We start from the raw sequence: 14,711 nt of genomic DNA, 5'->3' as shown, positions 1-14,711 counted from the left end.
GTATTGTCTGGGTAAATATATATATAAATAAAAGTAATAAAGCTAATAATTGATAATAATGATAGGTATAATAGATTGTCATAAACAATACTAAATTTTCAATGTATAGTATTTTTGTTACTCAAATAAATTCAAAATTGCATATGACATTCCTTTCTCTCTAACTCACTTATCTAGCCATTGATAGAATTTATTCCAAGTTCTATAGTAAACTGAATGCTCTTTCTCTTTAATCTCTAAAATTAATTTATCCATTTCTGCACAATCCAATATTTTCTTGATTAATACTTCTTCAGTTGGTAACCTTTCATTTTTCCAATATTGGGTATATATAATTCTCGTTGCTGTCAATACATGTAACATTAAGTATCCGCTCTCTTTCTCATAGTTGGGGCCTAACAGAAACAATTCTGGCTTAAATTCTATTTGTTTTTTAATCATCTTCTCCAACCATAGATGTATCTTAAGCCAAAACCTTTTAGCTGTAGGACATGACCACCAGATATAGTAGTAAGTACCTTGTCTTTGGTTACATTTCCAACACACATTTGAAGTATTTTTAAACATTTTGGCTAGTCTCACTGGTGTCAAAAATGGTTTGCTTCTTATCCAAGAAGTTACTTCAGTTCTAACTGACTTTTAATATAGATTAATTTTAACATACATTAATTTTAATATCTTATGTTAAAATTGAACAGCCCTCTTTCAACAGAGGGGAAAGGGTATGACACCTACTATCTCCTTACAATTCTTTCAAGAAGATTCCACATCTATTTACACTCTGATAAATTCCCAATCTTTCCATTCTCCAATAGTCAGTTAGAACTGAAGAAATTTCTTGGATGAGAGGCTAAATGTTTTTTTTAAAGAAAGTCCAGTTTCTTTTTGGAAAAGCACCTTTGAGATTTATTTCCACCAATAATTCGAACAGCAGAATCTGTTGGAATTAGATTCTTTTCAGGCCGGTTGAGAAGTGCAGCTAAACTTATATGAAGAAATGCATTTGCTATTAATTAATTTAATATATAGACCACCTCAATCTGTATGGATGGCTCAAGGCAGTGTATATACCTAATGTTTTATATACATACATACATTTAAATATATTGCCTAGAACAGAGTTCCCCAACCTTTCCACCTTTGTGGATGGGGGGGGTAAGGGAATTGTTCTGGTGAGTGAGCACAAATGGAGCATGTGCACACGCACTCGCACACTGCTCGCAGAAGAGGGGATGCACATACACTCTTGCCTGCCAAGTCCGCAGCCTGGTTCTGATTGGCTCAAGGCCCAGTGGTGTATAAAAAGAAAATCTGGATAAAACAACAAGACATGAGGAATAACTCAGGTTTTAAGGGCTAATTTTAACAGGACTTATTTGTGAGCCCTATGAATTTGGGGGCAAGATGAATCTGAATGGAAATCTTGGGGTACAGTTCTCAGCTTTTAGACTGAATTCCTTCTAGAGCAGTGACATTTTAATAAATACAAAAGTATGCACTAAACAGCAGCACTCTACTATTTATTGTTTGTTAGATTTTTATCCTGCCTTTATTACTGCATGTAACAAAGCATTGAGCATATCTAACACTCTTTGCTCCTCCTATTTTCCCACAACAACCCCGTGAAATGGGTGAGGCTGAGAGTATTTGGCCCAGATTTCATATCTAAGCCAACGTCTAACCATTACACTAAATAGTGTAAATAGATTAGACAGATTTATTGGACTGGATCTATACTAGATAAAAGCACAGGAGAGGAATCCCATAAGAAATCTTGGGATATATCTATGAATGTTAAAAACCCTATCATCTCGCAGATCAAACAATTCACAAAAAGCCTGCCATCCACTCTAGTCCAAGTCCTGGGAAAAGAGCCAGTTCTTGCATTCTACATTAGGGCAGGATGAGGGGCTGTATGAATCTTGGCAGGATATGCCAAAGACCTCCTGGTTCTATCAGGGGCATTATTTGATTAATAAGGCCAGAGTATGCCATCTATGATGGTTGTATAGGACAAACGTTAATTATGCATGACATAGCAATAGTTATTTATTTGTTGTCATTCATACTTACAATTTAATAATCTTTGGTCCATATATTTCAGCAAGCAAAAAACAAATACCTTGTAGGTGGAATGTTTCTGGAAAAACATATATTGAAAAAAAATGAGCATTCATAAGATATTTACTCATCCTTCTAGCTGAAAGGAAAAGTTATTCTACTGCACTGTGCTTTTATAACAGAAGTCAAAAAGATGTCATAGAAAGTTCCCAGATAAGATTGAGTAGCCCTTTTGTTTGTTTCTAGTAGATACTGAAAATATTGTATAAATGGGCAAATGGGACCACATTGGTCCCAGTATGCGTGTCCTTTCTGACTTGGCTATTCATTCGTATGCTACAATGACAGTCTGAAAATGGGAACCTATTGTACATTAAAAGTTTTTATGTGCTCTAGGTCAAGTGTTAACAAACATTTTCAGATTGTGGGATCTAGTAATTTTTGTAAAAAAATCCAGAACCCTGATCAAGAAGCAAAGCTGTAATGACGGAAAATTGGCTGTGTTTCATAAACTTTTGTCTATGCATGTGTGTGTGTTTTGCAGTTAATCTTCCATGGAACCAAATCAAATTTTCAGAATTGTAGGAACCAGTTTGAAAAGCCCTGGTTTAAGACATAAGATTCTAAATTACTGAAGAAGTCAACATTAATATTTATATAGCAAAATGGATGTGATAGTAGGAGCAAGATCAACCTGCTCTCATCTTCATATAATTCTGGACCCAGTGCTCTTCAACATCTTCATCAATGATTAGGATGAGGGGACAGATGGGGAACTCATCAGATTTGCGGATCACACCAAGCTGGCAGGAATAGCCAACACTCCAGAAGATAGGCTTAAGATACAGGAGGATCTGGACAGACTTGAACATTGGGTGCCATCTAAAAAAATGAAATTCTATGGTGAAAAAGTAAGGTTCTACATTTAAGCAAGAAAAACCAAATGTACAGTTATAGTATAGGTGGTACCTTGCTCAATAGTAGTAATTGTGAGAGGGATCTCAGAATCCTAGTGGACAATCACTTAAATATGAGCCAGCAGTGTGCTGCAGCTGCCAAAAAAGCCAACACAGTGCTAGGCTGAATTAACAGAGGGATAGAATCAAGATCGCGTGAAGTGTTAATATCAACTTACAATGCCTTGGTAAGGACACACTTGGAATACTGCATCCAGTTTTGGTCACCACAATGTAAAAAAGGTGTTGAGACTCTAGAAAGACTACAGAGAAGAGCAACAAAAATGATAAGGGGACTGGAGGCTAAAACATATAAGGAACGGCTGCTGGAATTGGGTATGTCTACTCGAATGAAGAGAAGAACGAGGAGTGACATAATAGCAGTGTTCCAATATCTCAGGGGCTGCCACAAAGAAGAGGGAGTCAAGCTATTCTCCAAAGCACCTGAAGGCAGGAAAAGAAGCCACTGCTGGAAGCTAACCAAAGAGAGAAGCAACTTAGAACTAAGGAGACATTTTGTGACAATTAGAATAATTAACCAGCGGAACAATCTGCCTCCAGAAGCTGTGAATGCTCCAACACTGGAAGTTGGACAGCCATTTGTCTGAAATGGTATAGTGTTTCCTGCCTGAGCAAGGGGTTGGACTAGATGTCCTCCAAAGTACCTTCCAACTTTATTATTATTATTAAATGCCACAAAAATTATTATAAAAAATATATAAGCAATGACAGATTTTCTGGCTGTGAACTAAGGCTTTAAACTGATTTAATTAAGCTTGTTGGGCAACTTTGAACAATTTATCTTGTGCCTAACATACTCAAAATAAATAATTTACATTTTATTGTAATTAAAGCTGTCTGGCAATAATTTATTGGCACACTAATTAATTAGTTGTTATTAACTAAAAAAAACAATTGTATTTCAATAGCTCTTTTTCTTTTCAGAGCCATCTTCAATATAAGTGCATTTATGAGGCAATTTCCCTTGACTTCGTCCCTTATAAGAAAATAAACCTTTACTAATTTCTTATTTATTTGAAATTACAGGGAAGTTGCAAAGCTAAATTTCAAAAATAAACCAAACTGCTGTGCAGTCTTGGCCTCAGCAATTAATATTCCCAATAGCCATTTTTCAGTCATAATAATAATATATTCTGGGCCTCTGAAAAAGAAGAAAATCACTTTTAATTAATTACTCAATGAAAACATTGCAGATTTAGTAAGATAAGAAGCAATTAGGTATGGCTACAATAGCAAGATGTATACATTCCTGCCAGGACAAATTGCTCACAAAGTATCATCAGTCTGCAACATCAAAAACAATTTCTATGATAAGGCATAAATTTGCTGGTTTTCCTTTTGCTTATGAAAAGGTTATTTCTTATGAACAGTGAAATTAAATCCTATGTGAGTGTCTAGGGCTATATCCATTCATATCATTAAAATGTACTCAAAGTTCTTGCTTTTCTTTACATAGTCCCCAGTATCAGCACAAATACTAGTTGAACTTCACTGAAAAAGCATTTTTGTCTACATTATCTCCAGGAACAACCTCATACTGATTGCTAGAAAGGATCAGTAGTGGTATATTTGGTGGACCACCATGCATGCTACCAGAGACAGGTAATTTTGCAAAAACTATTCAATATGGTTTTAGAGTTGGTGCTATAGTCTCTGTGCCTTTCCACTGCTAAGATGAACTCATTACTCAAATAACCAAGTGGACTAGTTTGCTCTGATAGTTTGCTCTGAGTGACTCTTGGCAACTTTGTATCCCACAAATAATATATGTGGCTCAATACTTTTTAAAACTTTGATCATATTTCTCTGAAACTCATCTGTGGAAATTATATCAATTAATGTTAACAATTACTGAAACTAGACATTTGCACTGCAAAAAAATTAGCAATGAAATACAAGCAGGAAATAAATATGTCACCATCTCCCATTAGAGGATTCTAGTTTGACAATAATATAAATGTGAAAGAAAGCAAGTAGGAGGTCTAACATGAGGGTCTTGGGAACTTTATTTGTCCTATTAGTTATTATAGTGGATGGAATTAATGTTCAGTTGCAATATGGCAGCAAAGAGATATAAAAAGCAAAGTCCTACAATCTAGATGGTTTTAAAAGCACAGCCTTTATGAAATATTAGTGCTCAGGTATATCTTGCAATCATTATTTAGATTTCAATGTATCTAGTTGAATTTCTGTTCCTTTTAATGAGAAAATATATTCTTGTTTTTCCTATTATAATTAAAACTGTGTCTCTCACATTATCAATTATACCAAGGGTGTCCAGCCTTAGCAACTTTAAGACTTGTGGACTTCATGCTGAGTAGGAATTCTGTGAGTTTAAATTCCACAAGTTTAAAGTTGCCAACGTTGAATTTCGCTGAATTATACATTGGCCTACATGATAAAATTTTCTTTTCTTTGCTTGTTTAGATACTTGTATCAATTAAAGATTGGATGAATTAGTGTGAGCATCATGGCACAGAATTATGATATATCTCTTCCTTCTTCTTATACTTCAGTAAATTAGGGTGGCATTTGTCTCAGTCATTTTCAAATACTATGTAGGAGATGACTAGGCTGAGCCCAAGGGAGGGGTCAAACACTGCATCAGTCATGAGTCCCTTCATGCCCATAAGAGATCTAAGTCCATCCTATCTTGAATTCCTTCTACCCTTGTCTACCCCAATTACCTATGGCTGTTAGTTTAGATTCCTATAGAGAGCTTAACCTTGCAATAAATCTTTATACCCATTTGAACTGCTTGGATCTCCTGATTTCTCTGGTGCTTGACATGTTGTCTTTTTTTTTGGACTTAAAAATACTTTATCCCTTTTATACAGATAACTGGTTCTAAGTTCCAGGTTTTTGGTTATCTCTGACAAGATCAACATCCTCCCTTTCTAGAACAAGAGAGCCCTAGAAAGATTTTCACAAAAGGCAGGTTGCTTGGGATGATGAAATTCCTTAATTGTTTCTTTAGAGAAGGATGAATTGAGAGCCACTCTGAGATAAATTATTACTTTTCATTAATTCAAAATATCTGTAACTAATTATAACAAGTGCAATATTGTATATCATATCATAAGCATGTAAACAAACTAATTGGTATATGTAGTGCATATTGTTTTTTACCAGGTAAGTAGGTACAGAATCTTTCCAGAGTTGCTTTTACTGTAGAGTTGTGGACTTGAGAAAGCTGCTGTATTATAGAGACTACACTCACGCAACCTACAAAGCAAGAAAAACAATCCAGATTACTTATATTTTAGGAAGTCCAGCTGGCTATTTAATATTATTCAGAGATGTTCCTGTAAAGAAATTTTTTTTGGTATAAAAATAAATATGCTATTCTTAGCAAAATGGGATTTGCAACTTAGAAACCATCTTGTGGAATTTAATCCATCTTCAGCATTGCCTTTTTCCTCCCTATCAATGTAAGGCACAATTGGATGCATATTTATAAAAGATAATAAAACAGGTTTTTTATTACAAGAGTAAAATGCATATGATATGAAATTTAAAAAGTAGCAGAAGAGAAAGCAAGAAAAGATCTGATACAACTTTATTATTCTCAAGAAATAAGAGGGAGTAGGAAAGCACAGCAAACAATGGGAAGCTAAAACCAACACACTTAATTGCAGAAAATTAAAGATGTGTTGAATGACTTAGACAAATAAGCCAGTTATCTTTAAATTCTGCAATGGATCAGCAAGTTAATCTTAAGGAAATTTGCAGACAGTCTGAAAAATTAATGATACTTGAACTTAAATTCTAAATTTGGGCAAGTACAACATACTGTTAATATCACCCTACTTAGCTTGCTACATCCTCCTCCCTACAGCACATTGTTGTTTAAGTCTTTACACATTTCTTTTACATAAGCTAACTTTAAATTAAGAGGACAATACAAACAAAGGACAAGAAATTATGGAAATAATGACAAAGAGAAGTTTCAGATGAGATGTGAATATTTTTATTATGACCAGTATTGCATATAAGAACATAAATTAAAAATAAAAAGGAATAAAAGCAAAGCAAGATAAAAAAATTACAGTTGAAATGGGCTTTTCAGTCAATCAAAATCAAATCAATAATTTGCAGCATAACAAAATTATAAAAAGGAGACTGATTTATACTGGTCTGATAATAATAATAATTATATTTTTAAAAGATCAAAATTTCCTGGAAGTTTTCCCAAGGATATAAGGCAGGTCCCTGAGTCCTTTCAGAGGTTACAAGTATAACAGGTCCCCCTTGTTCATGAGATGCACAGTCTCACCTCACAGAGGATTATTAGTTATCATCTCTCCAAAACTGTTGTGAGGGGACCATTTAAGCATACTAAAGTTAGTGTTCAAAATTTGGAAACAGTTATGTGACATAAATATCTTGCTGGTTTCTAAAAGGGCTTGACAGCTCTGCATTCCTACATAGAGCAGATTGGTCCTGTATGGCTTCAAGATCTTCGATACATTATTTAAATATGCTGGATGCATGCCCATAATCCATCATTAGGAGTGCCTCCTGGAAAAACCAAGATGTGGAAGTTTTTGTGAGATTATCTTGAATCATATTGATTTGTAATTGCCTTCAACGAGGAAAGAATTCAAACCTGTGGGAGAGAACAATAACTTCAACCAATGTGCTGTAATACAGGTCCATGTATTCACTGCTTAATACTGCATTTGGTACACAAGGGGATACCTGGAATATAGAATTTAGGAATTAGATTAGACCCTCTCTAATTTAATCTAAGTAAAGGAAATATAAGATCTTATGCAAAGTAGTTATGCACGAGTCTTTTGACTAAGATCAAGTATAGTACCAGATGGAATATACTGGTCAAGAGACTAAGCTTTAGTGATTAAGAAGAGTGCTGGAAACAATTCAGACTTCCTATTGAGATATAGGCACTTAACAAAAGTTTTGAGAAATGTAAACAGGAATAATTTTAAACAATATACCCCTGTAATTAGGTAATGGACAATCTTGATCTCCAAGATCCAATAATGAATTGGAACAACGAGGAAGAAACAGAGAGGGAAATGCAAGGGTAAAAAACAAGAAGGAAGAAAATAGGAAAGTAAATTTAACCTTTTCCAAAATTCAAGATGGGCATCAATAAAACAATGGCAAATGAAAAGGGTATAGTAGCATATATCAATAACACAAACTGAGAAAAATATAGGAATATGAAATAAACAACTTTAACAAAATGAGCATTACTAAATATGGATTTCTAGGTCCTAACATTGCAGCTAGCTTGCTAGACCTTATATCTGAGTTCATTGTGAAACAAGGAGATTCAAGAAAAGTGATTATGATTTTACAAATTACCTCCATAGTACAAAATATATAACCTATTTGAAGCTACACCTGATATTCATAAATGCTTGTCCTTTTCCAGTTCTAGTTTATTTTATTTACTCTAAATTTTTATTCTTGTTTTTTATTGTTGTTGAAAAAAAATCACATTATAGCTAATGAAATCAGAACATGAGCTTGCTGGCTATGTACCCTCTGGCAAGCTGAACAGACTGTTTAAATTAATCTACTTCTGTAACAAATATACAAAGGAAATTCTAATTAGAAAGGCATCAGTGGTTGCTGATAAAAGGCAAAATTCCATGGAATAGCCTTACTTTGGTCTGCACATTTTAGATATATGAGAAACACTCATGTGTTAACTTAAGCCCTTAAGTTAATCATTTGAGAATGATATCACAGTATGTGTCATTCTGATATCAATATGGTTGGTGATGAACACCTGCATATACTAGTATACTACTGTGTAATAAGAACAATTAATTATTGAACTGTATGCAGCATTGAATAAATATGCATGAATATATACAAACATACAAAAACATGAAGAACGTAGCATAAAAATAAATCCAAAGCAACTATAATAAAGACATGCTGTATTACTAATATTAACAGTGTTGCTGTTCCTCTATGTTGGGAGATATTTATTTATCTTTGTTGGATTTATATTCCACCTTTCCTTCAGTATGGTATGGGACCAGAACACTAGTGATCACTCTTAAAAAAATCTCTGAAGGGAACAGGATTGGTATAGTGCATTCATCTTTGCTCTTGTTGATCTCTTAGCAGTTTTTGATATTATTGATCATGGTATCCTTCTGGTCTGGGTTTGGAGTAAGGAACATGGCCTTGGGCTGATTCTTCTCGTACATTCAAAGTCAAGTTTTAATTAGTGTTAATAAGTGGGGGGAACAATCCAACTTATGTACCTTTTTCTTGGGAGTTCCTATGAAATGATTAACTGCAGAAAGCTACTGTAATTCAGAGTTTGAATTGCAACTATTTGTCTGAAGACAGTTCTCCCCAAGTTTGTACAATATGTGCAAGTTTCCACCAGAGGGAAGAACACTTTAGACCACGTGTATTCCAATCTGAAACAGGCATACAGAGCTTTCCCTCTCCCCCACCTGGGTACATCTGACCATCTTTCACTCCTGTTGTGCCCAAAGTATGTCCCTCTCAGGAAAAGAACTCAGGCAGTCACAAAAAGGGTCAAAACCTGGCCAGTGGGTGCTCTCAGCCAGTTGCAGGACTGCTTTGAAACCACTGACTGGAGTGTATTCGAAGAACAAGATCTAAATGCATATACAGATGCCGTACTCTCTTATATTAGAACATGCACTGATAGTGTAACAACAGATAAGTGCATTAGAGTTTACGGGAACTGTAAACCCTGGATGACTGCAGAGATACGAACACTCCTGAGAGCCCGGGATTCTGCCTTTAGGGCAGGGGACAGGGACACATACAGAGAGGCCAGGGCAAATCTCAGAAGAGGCATTAGGATGGCGAAACAACAGTATAAACACAAGGTGGAGAACCACTTAGCAGACAACGATCCGAGGCAAATATGGCAGGGACTGCAGCACTTAACCAACTACAAGGGCAGTATGAGGAGCATGGCTAACACCGATGCCTCATTGGCTGAGGAGCTGAATATCTTCTTCGCTTGCTACAAGGTAAAAAGACCAGACCCCGTAGTCTCTGCTGGCCGGCCTTCTGACTCTCAGCCACTCACCCTGTGTGAACACCAAGTGAGAGCTGTATTGAAGGCTGTGAATCCCAGCAAAGCCGCAGGCCCAGATGGGGTGCTGGGGATAGTGGTTAGGAATTGTGCCGACCAATTAGCAGGGGTCCTGACAAGGATTTTTAACATCTGCTTGCAAACGGCATGTGTACCATCGTGCTTCAAAGCAGCTACCATTGTCCAGGTCCCCAAGAAAACTGCAGTTGAGTGCCTGAATGACTATAGACCTATTGCATTAACGTCTGGAGTCATGAAATGCTTCGAAAGATTGGTTCTCCAACATCTCAGGACATGCCTCCCACTGGATTTTGATAAACATCAATTTGCCTATAAGGGAAATAGGTCGACAGATGATGCCATAGCTACTGCTTTACACTCTGTAGCAAGTCATCTTGAGAAACCTGGAAGTTATGCTAGGATGCTTTTTGTTGACTATAGCTCGGCTTTCAACACCATTTTGCCGAGCATTCTCATTGAGAAGTTGACTGACTTGAAATTCTCCCCTGCCATATGCGATTGGATTCGAGACTTTCTTAGGGACTGGTTACAAACAGTGAGGGTCGGGTCTGCTTTGTCCACCCCCCTGAAGCTTTGCATCAGCTTGCCACAGGGCTGTGTGCTTAGCTCCTACCTGTACTCTTTATACACATATGACTGTGTATCATCTGACCCATCCACTGAAATAATTAAGTTTGCAGATGATACAACTGTGGTGGGTCTCATTACAGGTGGGGATGAGACAGCATACAGGGCGGAGGTATAAAAACTATCCATATGGTGTAGTAACAACTTGCACCTGAACATCGGCAAGACGAAGGAGATGGTGCTAGACTTCTGGAGAAAAAAGGAGGAACCTGCCCCACTTTACATCGGGGAGGACTGTGTGAAGAGAGTTTCCTCCTTTAAATTTCTGGGAGTCTACCTCTGTGAAGATCTGACCTGGAAAGTTAATACAACCCAGGTGGCTAGAAAGGCCCAACAGAGGCTTCACTTTCTCAGGGTCTTGCGGAAGAACAGGGTAGAACAATGGCTAATGACCCTCTTTTACCGGTCTACTATAGAGAGCATCCTCTCGTATGGTATTGTGGTTTGGTATGCTGGTCTGACAGCCGCAGATAGGAAAGTATTACAGAGGGTGGTGAGTACAGCACAAGATAATGTGGGCTGTCCCCTGACACCACTGGATGACATCGCCAGGGCTCGTTGCCTTGGAAGAGTGAGGAAAATTCTCAGGGATGACTCACACCCTGGACGGTATCTCTTTACTCTCCTACCATCGGGTAGGACAGGGATCAGCAACCTGAAACAGTGAAAGAGCCACTCGGAACCGGTTCCCTCACAAAAGGAAAAACTGGGAGCCGCAAACAATGTGTGCACATGCGCGTACATGCGCACATGCGCAGAACAGGGTTTGACTGAAGAGTGGAGCCAAGGCGAGATATGCACCTACCCTGCATATTTGAATTGATTGGTTGAACTTTTTTAGTTCCACTTTTTTCTTTTTTTGGACTGCACATGTCAGAGGACTGGGAGCCGCATGCGGCTCCGGAGCCGCGGGTTGCAGACCCGTGGGGTAGGAGATATAGAAGTATAGCCAGCCACACCAACAGGCTGAAAAACAGCTTTTATCCGTGGGCTGTTAGGCTTTTGAATGAGAAATAACTTTTGTGAATTTTATGCAGAATTGACTTGGGAGGCCGGTGTGTGGTGTAGTTGGTTCACATGGTGTAGTAAGATGAAGGGTTTGTTGTCACTGTGTGTTGGGGGGTGGGAGCACAAAGGGAGGCTCAGCTAATCTCAATGTACACATAGTTGTACTTTGACAATAAAGGTTCATTCATTCATATGGAACTTCAGCCCTCCCCCCAGCCTCTGTGCAACTAAAATATTGAGAAGAATTAGCTGATGGAATTCTGTGTGGAACTAAAAACTGAGATCTCTTACATAGAAAAAAACCTAAGGCAATGGCACAAACAAGTCAGTTCCTGAGCCAGTTGAAGTCAACACATCTTAGAGTTCCCAAGATTGAGAAACATTGAATTAAGCAATCCCTGTGGGTGCAAGATCCTTTATACAGTAGCTAAAACAATACCTGACTACTACATTGCATTTCCATAAATGCCTTCTAGATAGCTTTGTAATAGTTTTACATCTCTTATACTATAATCAAGAGCTATATTAGTGTAGTGATTAAGGGTAGACACTGGGAGACAGCAAGTTCTAGTTTCACCTTAGGCACAAAGCCAGCTGGATAATCTTGGGACAGGCATTCACTCTCAGCCCTGGTGAATCATTTCTGGAATCTTGTCAAGAAAACTGCAGAAATTTATTTAGGCAGTCACCAGGAGTCAATGCTGACTTGAAGACATTCCTACACAAAATCCCTATACTGTAATTATGTCTAGCTTGAGGAATTCATCCCAAAAATCCACAGTTCCCTAGCAATACTTTGAGAATAAAAACAAAACAACCGTCACTCAGATTACATGATAATTTTTAATTCTAAGCATCCCAAGCACCTCATTAGGACAAAATCTGCCTTAATACTGAGACAAAAAAATGCTAAATTTAAGATTTCACATTCTAGAGAAGCCTTTATACAATATGCATTGCTCCATAACTAGCAACATTGGTTAATCATTGGGAAAGTCTCAAGTTTCTACATGTAAAAAATTTGCTCTATTTTGGAAATATTTTTCTCAACAGTTTCTCAGCAGAGAATTCTGGGACGTTCTCAGGGCTTGTATGATGCAGAGAAGGTGAGCCAAAATTTCATGAAAGCCATCTTGTTCCTTCATGCCATTTTACTGAGGAATCCTATGTTTGTAAATCAAATAGGTTTGTGAACCAGCAAGAAACTATTAATAAAATAGATTCCTGTATCATGAAGACATTTTAATTCTATACATGTGCCTGTGCCTGAAAATGTAGCAATTAAAAGTATGTAACACTACATATATACTCTATATACTATAAAGGTAAAGGTTCCCCCGCACATGCATGCTAGTTGTTTCCGGCTCTAGGGGCCGGTGCTCATCTCTGTTTCAAAGCCGAAGAGCCAGCACTTGTCCAAGGACGTCTCCGTGGTCATGTGGCCGGCATGACTAGACGCCAAAGGCGCACGGAACGCTGTTACCTTCCCACTGTAGTGGTCCCTATTTTTCTACTTGCATTTTTACGTGCTTTCAAACTGCTAGGTTGGCAGAAGCTGGGACGAGTAACAGGCGCTCACTCTGCTACGCAGCACTCGGGATTCAACTCGCCAAACTGCCGACCTTCTGATCAACAAGCTCAGCATCCTAACCCACTGAGCCACCACGTCCCTTCTATATATATCTATATATACTATAGATGGGTGTAATTAAAGTACTTTGGATGAAACATCTAAGTGAGAGAATTAGGGTTCTGACTTTTGAATGGCACCAGATTTGGGACTATATAACTTCTTGTTATGCTTCTCTCACTATTTGATTTCCTTCATTCTCTATTTTCTCATGATCAATGCAAAGTGACTAAGTGATTTTAAAAAAGGTTCTATATCTTACTAATTCACATTTCATCACTTTTTTATTTTGTTAAGTTTTTCATGAAAAAAGGTCTTTTTTTCATTGCCAAGTATATATTTTACCATGGCTCCTTGGTATCCATTCTTGCCATTTTTCATCTCTATAATATCTTCTATTAATGGGATATGAAAATCTTGATGTGAGAGCACATTACATAATTTATTATCTAACAGGCATTGAAGTTTCTGGGGATAATGAACAAATGATCAGAATAATTTGCAGTTTTTCACAGAATAATTCAGAATTTATTTCTCAGTTCATGAGTGGGGAAAAAAGGTAAAGAGATACCGATATAACTTTTTATACCTGCAAGGACTTGAAATTTATCTAAAGATTTGCTAAAGCTTTTCTGTCTCAATTTTCTTTTACTGTGCTGATTTTAGGCTATTTTATTAATCTTCTATCCTTATTGCATTTTCTCTTTAAAATCATTTTCCCTTATTCTATACCAATAATTGGTCAATGACAACAACAACAATAACAACAACAGCAGCAGCAACAATATTAACAATAATAATAAAGATGGAAGGGACCTTGGAGGTCATCTAGTCCAACTCCCTGCTCAGACAAGAAACCTTAGACCAGGGGTGTCAAACTCAATTTCATTGAGGGCTGCATCAGCATTACAGTTGCCCTCAGGGGGCTGGGTGGGTGTGGCCTGGGTGGGCATGGCCTACTGTGTAGGCGTGGCTAAAGTGCGTATGGCCTACTGGGTGGGCATGGCCAGCTCTACATCGTTCACATCAAGGGTGCCTATGGGGGTCTGGGCAGGAGTGGGACAGATCTGAGGGTCTCTGGCAGAAGGAGGGTCTCTGGGCCAGGGCCAAGGCAGTGGGGGCACTTCCCTCACTGTTTCCAGGATGGCTTTGCGGGCCGCATGAAACCACTTCACGGGCTGGATCTGGCCCCCGGGCCTTGTGTTTGACATGTCTGCCTTAGACCATTTCAGACAAAAGGCTGTCTAGTCTCTTCTTAACAACTTCCAGGGTTGGAGCATTCACACCTTCTAGAGGCAGTTGTTCCACTGATTACTATGGA

General features: G+C 37.7%; 1 protein-coding gene across 1 annotated transcript in view; it reads right to left on the bottom strand.

Moving 5' to 3' along the window:
* Positions 1–14,711, bottom strand: part of AOAH (acyloxyacyl hydrolase) — a 101,421-nt gene that overhangs the window by 69,884 nt on the left and 16,826 nt on the right. Inside the window, exons 3-4 of the mRNA XM_083378301.1 lie at positions 6,168–6,263; positions 2,074–2,140 (exon numbers count right to left, since the gene is read on the bottom strand). Coding sequence (XP_083234427.1) covers positions 2,074–2,140; positions 6,168–6,263 — 163 coding nt within the window. The remainder of the gene's footprint in view (positions 1–2,073; positions 2,141–6,167; positions 6,264–14,711) is intronic.

The sequence above is a fragment of the Vipera ursinii genome (genome assembly GCF_947247035.1).
Source record: "Vipera ursinii genome assembly, chromosome: Z".
Classification (NCBI taxonomy): Eukaryota; Metazoa; Chordata; class Lepidosauria; order Squamata; family Viperidae; genus Vipera; species Vipera ursinii.
This window is presented reverse-complemented; position numbering and strand designations above follow the sequence as displayed.